At 61.6% G+C, this 12737-nt stretch overlaps 1 protein-coding gene across 2 annotated transcripts in view; it reads right to left on the minus strand.

Annotated features, from left to right (window-relative positions):
- ARHGAP23 (Rho GTPase activating protein 23) overlaps window positions 1-12737 on the minus strand; it is a 37688-nt gene that overhangs the window by 7994 nt on the left and 16957 nt on the right. For both annotated transcript variants that reach the window (XM_062018298.1, XM_062018297.1), the window contains exons 2-12: window positions 11676-11855; window positions 6594-6618; window positions 5625-5717; window positions 5047-5125; window positions 4702-4756; window positions 2388-3831; window positions 1544-1699; window positions 1310-1421; window positions 1162-1219; window positions 870-1007; window positions 454-753 (exon numbers count right to left, since the gene is read on the minus strand). In XM_062018298.1, coding sequence (XP_061874282.1) covers window positions 454-753; window positions 870-1007; window positions 1162-1219; window positions 1310-1421; window positions 1544-1699; window positions 2388-3831; window positions 4702-4756; window positions 5047-5125; window positions 5625-5717; window positions 6594-6618; window positions 11676-11855 — 2640 coding nt within the window. The remainder of the gene's footprint in view (window positions 1-453; window positions 754-869; window positions 1008-1161; window positions 1220-1309; window positions 1422-1543; window positions 1700-2387; window positions 3832-4701; window positions 4757-5046; window positions 5126-5624; window positions 5718-6593; window positions 6619-11675; window positions 11856-12737) is intronic.

Consider the following 12737-nt stretch of genomic DNA (forward strand, 5'->3'; position numbering starts at 1 on the left):
GGGCTCAGCCCCGACCTGGCACCAGCCCCAGCAGCACCACGCAGGTACCAAGCCCAGTGCAGGCAGGGATCTCCTTGCTAAGTCTCTCTCCACCAACAGAGACACGACACATCACGGCAGAGCCACACACGCTCTTCTCTCGCCACACAACCAAAGGCTGCCGGCGCATCCAGCACCGACCCTGCCTGGAACCACGCCGCCTCCACCGAGCGCCCTGGCAAGCCCTGCCCCAGCCGAGGCCGGCAGAGTCACGTTCTTCTTGGATGCCACGGTGCCCGTGAGCCCTCACACACCCCTGGGAGCACGGACCGGGACCAGCGAGCCCCACACCATCCGGCCACGCAGGGGCCAGCTGTGGCCTGGGGAAGCAGCACAAGGCAAAGAGCCGGAGAGAGCCGAGGCGGTTAGTGCCGGGAGAGCCAGAGGCAGCTGGGAGCCCCATGAGGCTCTCACCTCGCCCTCGGCCTTGCTGTTCTCCCTGATGACTTTGATCCAGGCCAGCATGTCTTCCCGATCCTCTGCCTGAAAGAGATATTCACAGAAGTCAGCGGTCGTCAGGCGGAAGACGTGCTTCCTCTTGGTCTCGCTGTAGGAGATGTCCACCAGGCACGCTCGGATGCTGATCGGCGGCTCCTCCTCACCTGGGGCCGGGGTGCAGGTCACCGCCTCCCGCCTGTCCTTGCAGAGGAACAGCGAGTGGGTGCGCAGCACGGCGAAGACGCGCTTCCACTGCCGGATGCCTCCACCGACCTTCTGCGGGGAGAAGAGACGGGGCACGGACCTCAGCGACGCTCGGGGTGGGAAGCGATCGTCCCTCCGTCCCTTCTCAGCGCTGGACGGGCTCTGTGGAGGGGAGGGCACCCGCCTACCTTCCCCTTTTTGGTGAGGATCTGCTTGCAGTGGAGCCAGCCCTCCTTCCTCACGGCGCTGAATGGGACGTCCGAGAGGTCGGAGGTTGAGTGTCTTTTGGAGCGGGCGTCTTCGGACGTGCCAAGACTGTCCAGGGACTGAGAGAGGGACCAGAGGGCACCGTTGGGGTGATGCCAACAGCACCACTGATGCCCCAGCCAGGGAGAGCAACTCTGGGCTGCCTTCCTAAAGGGGTACCTGGGTGGGAAGCATCCCCACGACCTCCCAATCCTTGCATCACACAACACTCACCCCATCGGTGAAGAAGCTCCTCAGCATGCGGAGGCTGGGGACCCGGCTGGGCATCCTCCTGCGGAGAGAGCAGCCCCCGTGAACGGGATGGTGGGGAGGGGATGGGAGCCACACAGTGATGTGACTGTGAAGGGGGGTCTAGCCCTACCTTAGGATCTTCCCCTCGTCCCGAAATGCGTTCAGACCGTCATCACAGGACTTGGAGCGCTCGGTGGTGATGGCCAGGAGGTAGGAGGAGCGGCGGCCGGCCTTGATGCTGCCTGCCAGGGGTAGAAGGGTAAAGCACACATTGCTTAGCCCAGCGGGCACAGGTCCAGGGTGAGGGGCTGCTCTTCCCTGTCCTGCTCTCCCCATTCACTTAGTGACCCCCACTAGCACTTACTGCAGTCCTGGGAGTAGTGTCGGTTCAGGGCAAAGGCAAAGGTGGGCGAGGAGGGGCTGGTGGCAACGGCAGGCGCAGAGTTCATGGCGCTAGAGACCACTGAGGAGGCAGGCACATGCTTGGCCTTCAGGTCGATGCTGGGGCTGGTGGGTTCATCTGCAAGAGGGGTGAGCAGCATTGCAGGGGGGGTTGGGGTAGAATGGGGTGGGGAAGTCCATGCTGGGACCCCCCAGTGCTTCCAGTAGTGAGTGTGTTTGCAGGTGCCCAGGCTGGGCTGGGGGACACCAGAGCACCCAGACCTTTGCACAGAGCAAACCTGTGCCTCCCCACCATCCCCACCCCATCCTCTTCCTCCCGTCTAGCCCCTCTCTGGAAGCAGGGATGGGACAGGTCATGGTGCAGGAGTAGAGGGAGAGCAGAGATGGCAGCTCCCCCAGATCTACTTTGTTTCCCAAGAGCAGAGGTGGCTGGACAGAAGAGTCTCAAGTGAGACAGGGAGTAGGTCATCCAGGACATATCCCTATCCCCACCTCAGAGCAGGACAGGAGCATGCAGGGCTCAAGTTCACACCCAGCTATGCCAAGTAAAAAGTACCAGGGGCTGGGCAGGGGGAGCAGGACAATAGAGGGAGGGATTAGGCTGCCCAAGCCCAAACCCAGGCATCTCATCACCAACGCCTGCTGGGCACACTGGGTGCTACTGGTGCAGCCCCTTCCGATCCCTGCACTAGCCATAGACAGATGCTCCAAGGCCATGCAACATGCCTCATCCCCCAAACCACGTCCTTCCCAGAACAGGACTTGCTAAACCCCTCCCTGTGAGACAGAGAGCCCTCCTGACTCACCGATGAAGGGGATGGAGGCCAGCGAGTCCTCGGGGGCTGCCAAGGGAGCCACACGCCGGCCCGGCCGCTCAGTCACTGGCCTCTCTCCTTTGCCACCGGCCAGCAGGGGGTCACAAATGTCTGTCTCCTTCACTCCCTCGGGGAAGACAAAGTTCATCTGTCGTGGCGGCGGGGGCATCTTGCGTCCCGTGGGTGGCTTCTGCCGCAAAATCACCTCTTCCCTCCGTTCCTCTGGCTGCTCAGGTGCCCGGCTGCTCTCCAGCCGCTGCTCCCTGGGTGCTGCAGGGACCGAGGGGGGCCCGGTGGCCACTGGGATGGCTGGGACCACCCTCTCCGAGAGCGGGGCAGCCGAGCGCTGCGAGATGCTGAAGGTGGGCAAGCCCCCAAAGGCTGGGTCACGGAAGGAGAGGGCGTGCAGCAGCCCGGTGCGGCGCTGGAACGACGGGCTGTAGCTCCGGTAGCCGATGTAGCCCGAATCATCCGCGGCGCTCTGCAGGTTGGGCTGTGACGGGTGCTTCTGCACGGGCGCCTGCTCCCGCGAGGACGAGGACGAGGAGGAGGAGGAAGGCGCGAAGGAGCCGTGCGGGATGGGTTGTGCGGCGGCGGCGGCGGTGGCGGTAGCCCGGCACAGCTTCTCGGGTGGCCAAGCAGAGCGGTCGAGGTGAGAGGTGAGCAGGGCGCTGGGCTCCAGGGCCTCCATGGAGCGCCCGTACCTGCCCAGGTAGTGGTCAGAGCGGGCGCGGGGTGCCCACCCCTCGCGGGAGGGCTGTAGCAGGGTGTCGTGCGAGGCGCTGTGTGGCCAGCCCCGGGGGGCCGCCGCCGAGCCCCCCAGCCGGTCCTGGGACACGCTGCGGTAGCGGGGCGGCATGGCGTGCCGCCGCTCCTCCGAGGCGCTCCGCCGCGGCTCCTGGCTGCGGAACCAGCGGGACAGGGCCTGCTGGCATTCCTGCCGCCCGGGGGCCCGATGGCCGCCCGCTGCCTCCCGGGGGGGCCGCGTGGGTCCCGGCAGCCCCCCGACACTCTCCTTGAAGCCGCAGTGAGTCCGATGCTCCGTGAAGTGCTTGGGGACCCCGTAGCAGGAAGGGGCGGCTGGGGGTAACCCGTGGCGGTCAGGCAGAGAGGGTAAGACGTTGCTGGGGCAGCCGGTGTGGGAGATGGAGCCGGGGTGGGATGTAGGGGGGTGAAGGGGAAGACCCCCAGGCTGCGGGTCGTCAGGGCGGTGAGCGGGGCTGCCCCCAGCCTCGCTCCGGGTGCTGGGTCCGGATGAGGGGCCCGAGGGGCGGTGGGCGCGGGGGTCTGGCGCTGGGCATGGCGGGGGCTCGGTGCCCCGTGCCTGGAAGGGGTACGTCTTCCGCGGGTAGCAGATGGGAGGGGGCTCGGGGATGCTCTGCGCCCCGCCACAGTACGGCTCGTTGCCCTTCAGGTAAGCATCCTGTGAGTATGCCTGCGGGGGAATGTGGGGGGTCATGGTGGGGGATCAGGGCCACAACCCCCCTGTTCCCACCATGGAGATGCTCTCTGCAAACCCCCCGAGCAAGGCGAGCTGGGCAGGGCTGATTGCAGATATCCCCGGTCCCACATTCCCATGGAGCCCCTCCAGCATTGAGTGATGTCGCTGCCACCACCAACCCTTCCACCCTCCCCACCACTATGCAGTGCCCAGCCACTCTCTCCTCCTTCCTAAAGTACCCCAGCATGGCTGGCCAGCCGGGCTCTCCCTTCTCACTTTTCACACATGTCTCTGACTCCTTGCCTGGGGAATCCTCAGAGCCTGGGGCAGGCACAGATGTGAGACTCCCACCTTGCCAGGGCTGTAAGACCCCCCAGCCCAATGGCAGCAGGTCCCCTAGGCTGAGGCCAAGTAGTGGTGCCACCTAACAGCCAAGCCTGGTGTATGTGCCCGCAGCTTCGGCAGTGGCACCGTTGGGAGAACCCTAGAAGCAGCTGAGACCAGAAGAGCATGAGGTAAAGCCACATGCACACCCCTTGCCCCTTGCACACCCAGGGCCACCACAGAGCTTTCTGAGGCCCAGAGCAATTCTCCCTCCAGCTATGCTCACGGACATCTCCCCCAGAAATGGGGGCATGTCCCCCATTCATCCTGCTCCAGACCCCCTGTTACCAGCATTTCTGCACCCTTTGTTTCTCTAGGGACAGTCACCACAAGTCCCCATGTGTCTCCAGCAGCACAAGGGCACTTGGCCACCTCCCTGCGAGGAGGACAGACCGGGACAAGTCAGCCCAGGTTTGCTGGCACAGCCCAGGAAAGCCACCCTGGGGAAGTCAAGCCCCTGGCACCTCCTGGCAAACTCACCAGCTGGAGGATGTCCTCGTCCTTGGGCATGATGGAGAGCTCGAGCACATCGTCACTGCAGGGAGAGGGGACAGAGGGGGTCAGGCTGGATGGAGTCAAGTCCCCACCAGCCCCTCACGCTCAGACAGATCCTCCCTAAGGAGATGAACGTTCCCTTCCCCACGCAACAGTCCCAGCAGGCTGCTGCCTGTCCCCAGTCCCCTGCGGGCACTCAAGTGACTCACAGCTCCTGCCAGCTCCAGTGACACCCAGGGGGGTACTGCCTGCTGCGACGTGTCCCCTTCACATCACCTGCCCGGCTCTGCCCGTCCCCACGCTCCTCCCAGCCCTGGGAAGGAGACTGACCTGTTCTGGATCAGCGCGATCACCTGCGAGTAGGTTTTCCCAATGATGCTCTCCCCATTCACCTTGACCAGCCTGTCCCCTGCAGAGCGAAGGGAGAAGACAGTGTCACTGCAGCTCACGGGGGAGGTGGTGGCACTTGGTTGAACACAGACAGAGCTTTTGCCAGGGCCAGAGACAGGTCCCATGTGGCCAAGAGATGCTGTGGAGACCCCAAAGTTTGTCCAGCACATGGATAGCCCAATGTTGCTCTGAGCTTCCCAGGCCAGGGACAAGAAAGCACAGATTCCACAGAGCCAGAAAGCAGAGTGAAACGGGAAAAAAGGAGGAATGCAGGAAAATGCAACTGGGAGGTTTGTCAGCCTGTCCCAGGCTGCCCAGCGAGCTGGGGGAGTCCCCAGCCCTGGAGGGATCTCAAAGCCGTGGAGCTGAGGTGCTGAGGGCTGGGCAGTGTAAGGGCAGGGCTTGGACTCCAGGAGCTTCAAGGGCTTTTCCAGCCAAAATGATCCACACATGCATCCCACGGCAGCCTGGAGGCATCCCTGGCCCACAGTCCCTGCCAGCCCCGCTGCCCCGCTCACCTGTGCGCAGCCCAGCCTGGTGCGCCGGCCCGTCCTCCCGCACGCTCTTCACAAAGATGGTGTCCATGGGCTCCAGACGGCTCCGGGGGGGACCTGCTCCCCAGGAACACAGTGTCAGGGAGCTGCTGGTACAGTCCGGTCCAGCCCCCACCAAGCAGCTCCTGCAGCACCCTCCTCAGCCCCTGCAGTACCCTCCTCACTTCCCCAAGCCCACATGCACACCCAGGACCTGTGGGGCACAGGTCCTGCCCTGGACAAAGCCCCACTCTGAGGGCAGCCCCTGGGACCCACCTCCCCCAGCCACAGCTGTTTCCCAGCACAGCTGCAGCCACACTCCTTTGCCACAGCAAAAGTCATGCGGTGCTGCAAGAAACCTGAGGGCGGGTGGGCTGGGGAAGGATGGCAGAGAGATGGATGGTGCTGACACGGGATGCCAACCTCCCCCGGTGAGCGAGGCCAGCGTCCCCCTAGCTTCCCCCTCGGGGCAGCGGGTGCCAGGTCTGGCCGCTGCCGCTGCCCACACACCCCACATCCCCCAGGCCCTGCAGCCGCGGTGCCTCGTCACGCTGCCGGCGTGCCGATCCGTTCTGACACCTTCACATTCGCTCACGTCACCCACAGCGCCGGGAGGAGAGCAGGGACGTGTCCCCGTCCCCAAATGCCCCATGCTCAGACAAGCTGCCCATGGCAGGGGACAGTGGCAGCCACGCTGCAGCCCCTCCGGCCTCGGGACAGACACCCCTGGGGCACGAGGTCCAGCAAACACCCCAGGGGCTTTGGGGACACCGAGCCCGTCTGCCACACCAAATGCCACAGAAGCACAGAAGCATGCCACCTCACTGCCAGTCAGCATTTAGGGTGGCAGTGCCAGCCACACTGTGTCTCCCAGACCCCTGTGCCCACCAATGCAGGTGGCAACATCCCCCCTGCGCAGAGGGGTCCCCATGGAGTCACGGTGCCGGTGCTCACCTGCTCGGTTCCCGTTCTCCTCCTCCTGCCAAGAGAAAAGAAAATACATTTATATGGTGGCTGGGCCAGGGCAGTTGTGGCAGGGTGACCAGGAGGGGACCAGAGGCATGGCAGTCCCTGCATGTCCCTCTGCCCTCTGCCACCCCGGGATAAAATTACCTCCTGCCACTGGATCTAGTCGCTCAGCCCAACCAGCGGGCAGGGAGTGGGACACCCTGCTGCCCCCTGTACCCAGCTGCCAGGGAAGGGGACAGTTTTGGGGCAAGGGGAGCAGGAAGGAGACCAGTCAGCCCTGTGATGGGACCTCACCCTTCTCCCAGACCACCAAAACTGTCTGAGGAGAGCCTGAGCCTCCACAGCTGGGTCCTGGGGGAGGGATGGTATCATGGTTTGACATGACAGCCTCTTCTGGTAAGGGGGAAGGGGCTGTAAAGATGGCTCCTGTAAGAAGTTGCTCAAAACTCTCCCCAGTTCTCAGCAAAGACCCACTGCTGGGGCTGAGCCAATTAGATGCCTCCATGATCACTTTTTAAGAAGCAGCCAGAAGAGGAGGCTTCTTCCTGTTCCTTCCTTCTTCTGTCCCTTCTTCTTCTTCATCTGCTGGTGGTGCAAGAAGTGGGAAGAGTGAGAGAGGCAACCACGTGGACTCCAAGGTCAGTGAGGAAAGAGAGGAGGAGGTGTGCTGGAGCAGAGACTCCCCTGCATTCTACAGAGAGGACTGGTGAAGCTGAGATTTGTTTGCATTTTGTTAAAGACCCCACATCAAAGGCAGAGACTCATTCTGCTAAGAAACCCGAGCCAGGGGCAGGGGCTGGAGCAGCCTATGTCCTGTGGAAGGGACCCAGTACTCATAGGAGCTGTAACTGTGGGGAGGAACCCACGACAAAGCAGCTCATTAAATATGCCCAGAAGAAGCCTTGTCCCAAGAGAGAGACCCTGTAACTGCAGAAACTGCAACTGTGGTGAAGAATCCACGCCAGAGATATTCCCCAAGGACTGTGTCCCGTGTGAGGGTCCCTTTATGGGCAGAAGCCGCAGCTGCTGGGAGCAACCCACACCAGAGAAGTTTAAGGACTGTGTCCTGGGGGAGGAACCCCGTGTTGGAGCAGGGAAAGAATGCCAGGAGTTGTCCTCATCTGAGCAGACAGAAGTGGCAGAGCCCATCTGTGAGATACTGACCACATCCCCCATTCCCTGCCCCCCTGAGCTGTTGAGAGGGGAGGAGGTTGAGATATGGGGAGCAGTGAGCTGGGCCTGGGAAGAAAGGAGGGATGAGGGAGGGAGATCTTAAAGTGCTGGGTGTAATTTTCTCCTCACCCTGCTCCCTTTTTGCTTTTATTCCATTCTGTTTCTTTTAGGTAGTAGAATAAACTTTCCTACCTTCCTCTCTAAGTTGAGTACTTGAGTCTGTTTTGCCCAGAACCATAATTGGCAGCGAATCCTCCCTGCCCTTATCTGAATCCACAATGACTTTGCTTATCCTTTTACTCCCATTTCACTGGGGCCTCTGCCATCCTAATGAGGGTGGGGTTGAATAGAGGCACTGAGTGAGAGGCTCTTGTGGTGTTTGTGTGCTGTCTGGGCCAAGCCACGACAGATAGAGGTGGCTGCTGGTGCCAGTGCCACCGCAGCACCCAGTCGGTGGGTCCCTGTGGCGGAGACCCCTGGGAAGGGGGTGGCTTTGCAGAGGCATCCTCAGAGGGGCATTGGCTGCCAGCAGGGCTATATTTAGCCCTGCAATTATTTGGCAGAGGGAGTGAGTCCCTGGGGGAGAGCACCTCTGCTCCACGGGATAGTGAGCACTGAGGGACGGATGGCAGAGGGGTCTTGTCCTCCCCTTCCCAGCCATGGGCAAGGGACAGCACTGGGAGCCAGACAGCTCTGTCCCTTGGGGTGGGAACCGCGTCAGTGGGGACCCCCCAGCAGAGCCACACTGCTTGAGGGGCTGCCCAAGCTGGGGTAAGGCACAGGACGCTGTCACCCACGTGGGGCTGCAGCCACACTGCTGAACCCCCAACACTGCCAGAGTCAGCTGCCACAGAGCACCCGAGGATGCTCAGCCCCACAGAGGGCACCTGGAAGAGGATTTCTCACTCCACAAGCTCACTCCAGATCCTGCTGTCTCCCAGCTCCCTCCCAGTCCCATATCAGTGAAGGGCGATGGGGAGAGAGCCCCAATGGCCCTAGAGCAGGCAGGTCCCTCTGGGGTGCTGAAAAGGGACTAATCTCCATCCCCAGGGACGTTCCCAGTGAGGAGGAGGAGGGGGCTGAAGGCACCTCTCCATGGTGAGAAGGAAAAGCCACATCCCGTGGCCTTGGCACACAGTCCGCACCATTGCCCGCACACCGAGTGGCCGCCGCGGTGCCACGGCAGGAGCGTGGGGACACCAGCAGCTCCTGGAGACATGGACTCGTCCCTCTCCCTGCCCCTCCTTGCCCTGCAGCACCTCAGAACCCTTCCCAGCCTCCGGGGCAGCCCAACAGCCCCACTGCCAAGGGCTGGGGGGGCGAGGCTGGGCGTGGCGGTGCCAAAACACGGTGCGGTGAATGTGGCTGTGCCATCACCCTCCCTGCTGAGTCACAACCCCACCGAAACTCAGCCCCCGGACCTGGCTGCCCGCCGGCACCCGCGGGTGCTGAGCCAGCGGCACCGCACCCTGCTGCACCGGCTCCGGCTCAGACGGGCGCCGGGAGCTATTCCCAACCTCCTTCCACGAGCATCTCCACCTCCCGGCGCTGATCAGGCTCCTTCCCACGCAGTCCCATGTGCTCCCACCCTAGTGGGGTCCAGCACCACGGGGCAGGATCAATCCCTCACTGGTGGAGGATGCCAAAATAGAGCAGAGAGGTGGAAGGAAGTCAGTGGGGTTCAGAACAGCCTGGATCATCCCCACATCAAAAGCTCCTTTGCAGAGTCACGCTGCTGAGGAAGAATCATAGAATCACAGAAGGGTAGGGGTTGGAAGGGACCTTTAGAGATCACATAGTGCAACCCCCTGCAGAAACAGGTCCACCTACATCAGGTCGCACAGGAACATGTCCAGGCAGGTCATGATGACCTCCGAGGAAGAAGCCTCCACACCCTTCCTGGGCAGCCTGTGCCAGGGCTCCATCACCCTCACGGTGAAAGAGTTTCTTCTTATGTTTAAATGCAACTTTTTGTGTTCCAGCTTCATCCCATTACTCCTTGTCCTGTTGCTCAATACAATAGAAACAAAGTGCTGCCCCAACCTCCTGACATCCACAATTTAGATATTTGCAAATATTAATGAGATCCCGCTCAGTCTCCTCTTCTCCAGACTAAACAGCCCCAGGTCACGCAGCCTTTCCTTGTAAGAAAGATGTTCCAGTCCCCTTATCATCTTGGTGGCCCTGCACTGGCCTCTCCAGCAGTTCCCTGTCCCTCTTGAGCTGGGGAGCCCAGAACTGGACACAGGACTCCAGATGAGGCCTCAGCAGGGCAGAGCAGAGGAGGAGCAGAACCTCCCTCAACCTGCTGCCCACACTCTCTCGATGCCCCCAGGCTGCCGTTGGCTTCTTGCCCACGAGGGCATGGTGCTGGCTCATGGTCAGTTTATTATCACTGAATGGCAGCACAGCCTCTGGGGAATCAGCCAGTCCTCCCAGTTTGGTGCCACCAGTGAACTTGCTGAGGGTCACTCTGTCACCTCATCCAGGTGGTTGAACAAGATTGGCCCCAGAACCCATCCCTGTGGAACTCCACTGGCCACAGGCCTCCAACTCCATTCTGTGCCGTTGATCACCACCCTCTGGGCTCTGTCACTCGGCCAGTTCTTGATTCACCTCACCCTCCACTCATCCCAGCCACACTGCCTGAGCTTTCTGATGAGGAAGGGTCAGATCCACGTTCGCAGTGTGGGTGGGAAAGTGCAGGCAGGAAGGATTTGGAGAGGCTGGGAGAAGTGCTGTGACGGAGCAGGATGCTGAGTGGGGGACTCAGGCAAGTTGCTTCTCCTCACCCTGTGATTCACTTCCCACCACAGTTCCCTGCCTGTGAGGGGAATGCAGTGAGCCATGAGGCAGCCTGAACTGTGGGGCAGCTGTGAGGCTCTGGGGGTGATGGGAGCATTCAGCTCTTCCTATTTGGGGTGGGGAAAGGGCCACGATGGACCACGCAGCTCCCAGACACTTCTCCCTTCATCTGCATGAAACTGTCACTGCAGGAAACAGGACGAAAAGGGCAACTCAGACCGTGAGGGCTTGGAGCTGGCAAGGTGGAAGAGCTGAGTCATCATCTTTGGGTCCACACTGGAAGCTGCTGGGTGGTTTCACAGGGTCTTGTCATCACAGAGGGAAAAGGTGCTGCCCAGATGGGGCTTTTTGATGGGTTCAGAGGGTGCAGAAGGTGAATGCCAAGCTGGGGGTTGGTTTCCCACAAAGGCAGTACCTGGGAAGGGTCCAGGCAATAGCTGAACCAAGAAGCCACCAGGTCTTGGGAGACAGCAAGCACCAGTGGGGCTGGGCACGTGCCCACTACGATGGGTGAGGACCTGCTGACACTTCCCAGCACTGAGGGGACAAGCTGATGCTGCTCAGAGGAGGAAGGTTGAGATGAAGGGCTCAAATTGCATCCTCTGAATGGCTCCCAGGCCCAGCTTCGTGGTGGCCGTGTGTGATTTACTTCAGCTCGAGCAACGTCCCACTGTGCCAAGCCTCTCCCTGGCCTCAGGAGTCCTGAAGTGCCTTTTCCTGCTGTTCTCAGGGGTTCTGGAGCCTCGTGTAGAGCTGAGGGATCCCCTTCGTTCCTGCAGCCAGACGTGTTCTCCACCCAAAGGCTCTGGGACACCTCCAGAGAGCGTCCACCTCACTGCTCCTCGCTCAGTGCACATCTCCCAGCAGCTCCACGGGTTCCTCCACCCCGAGGCCACTCATGGGTGAGCACAGCCCCAGGTACCCCATCAAAGCAGCTGATGGATGGTGCAGCTCCCTGCCCACCTCCATCTCCAGGATGCCCACCCCATCCTGCATCCAACCACAGCACCTCAGACCCCCACTGTGGCAGCCCTGAGGGGTCTCTATGCCCTCCCCCACTCAGCCCAGCCCGCCAGGTCCCAGCCTTACCTTAGCAGTGGAGTGCACTGCTGACTCTGGGGGGTAGACGATGAAGTGGCGGAGGGTGAAGCCAAACCCCCCCTGCGAGCTCTTCCGCAGCACCACTGTCTTTGGGCCCACCCAGGGGAAGGGCCCCTCTGGGGGCACGTTGGCATTTGGGGATGCCCCATCTCTCCGGCCCGGTGTTGGCTGTAGGGGATGAAGAGGAAGATGTTAGTTCTGGGGGAGGGATGTAGACAGTTGGTTGCCCACCAGCCCACCCAAAGCACCACGCTGGGGGCTGAAGTCTGCTGGAAAAGCCGCTCTGCTTCTCACAACCCCTTCCCTACTCCTGTCCCCACAGCAGAAAATTCCAGCCTCCGAAGACCATCCCACCAGCATCCCCCAAGACTCCTCGTGTGGGACCTTCTGCGACAAGATGCAAGGGAAAAAATAAAGGAGGGGAGGGATATGATCTGTGCCTGGGGGTCTGGATGAGACCCAGGAGGCAGCATGGTGGAAGGAGAAATGGGGGATGTCGGGGACAAAAGGTCCTCTTCCGATGACGCCGGGTAATAACCTCGGGCAAGCCGGAAAGAGCCGCCCGGGAGGTGGCTGGATGAGTGATGCTTCCTGAGACAGGGCAGGGACCTGGCACTGCATCAGGCTCTGGCAACAGACACTGCCTGAAGCAGCGATGGGGCCAGGAGGGACGCGGCTCCATCCCACAGTGCTGCTGTTGGGAGTGGGGGGACGGGGCTGTGGCAGAGCCAGAGCAGCCACGAGCAAGTCGGCTGGCACCGGGGCAGGGAGCTTGAGGAGACAGCAGGAATCCCGACACCTTGGCTGAGTTCACGAGGGTTTAGCAACTCCCTGGCGAGCGATGTGGTTGCACATCTGGCTGCACATCTGGCTGTGCATGCGCCAGCCTGGCTGAGGCAGGAACAGCCCCACGGAAGGGAGCAGAGGGCACTGCCCCGAGCCACAGTGGCACTGAGCTCCACTAAAACCTCCCATTTAGACAATCTAGAAGTGGGTACGGACAGACAGGGCAGGAGGGGATCTGATGGGGCTGTGCCAGAGTGCCATCTC

The sequence above is a fragment of the Colius striatus genome, chromosome Z (genome assembly GCF_028858725.1).
Source record: "Colius striatus isolate bColStr4 chromosome Z, bColStr4.1.hap1, whole genome shotgun sequence".
Classification (NCBI taxonomy): Eukaryota; Metazoa; Chordata; class Aves; order Coliiformes; family Coliidae; genus Colius; species Colius striatus.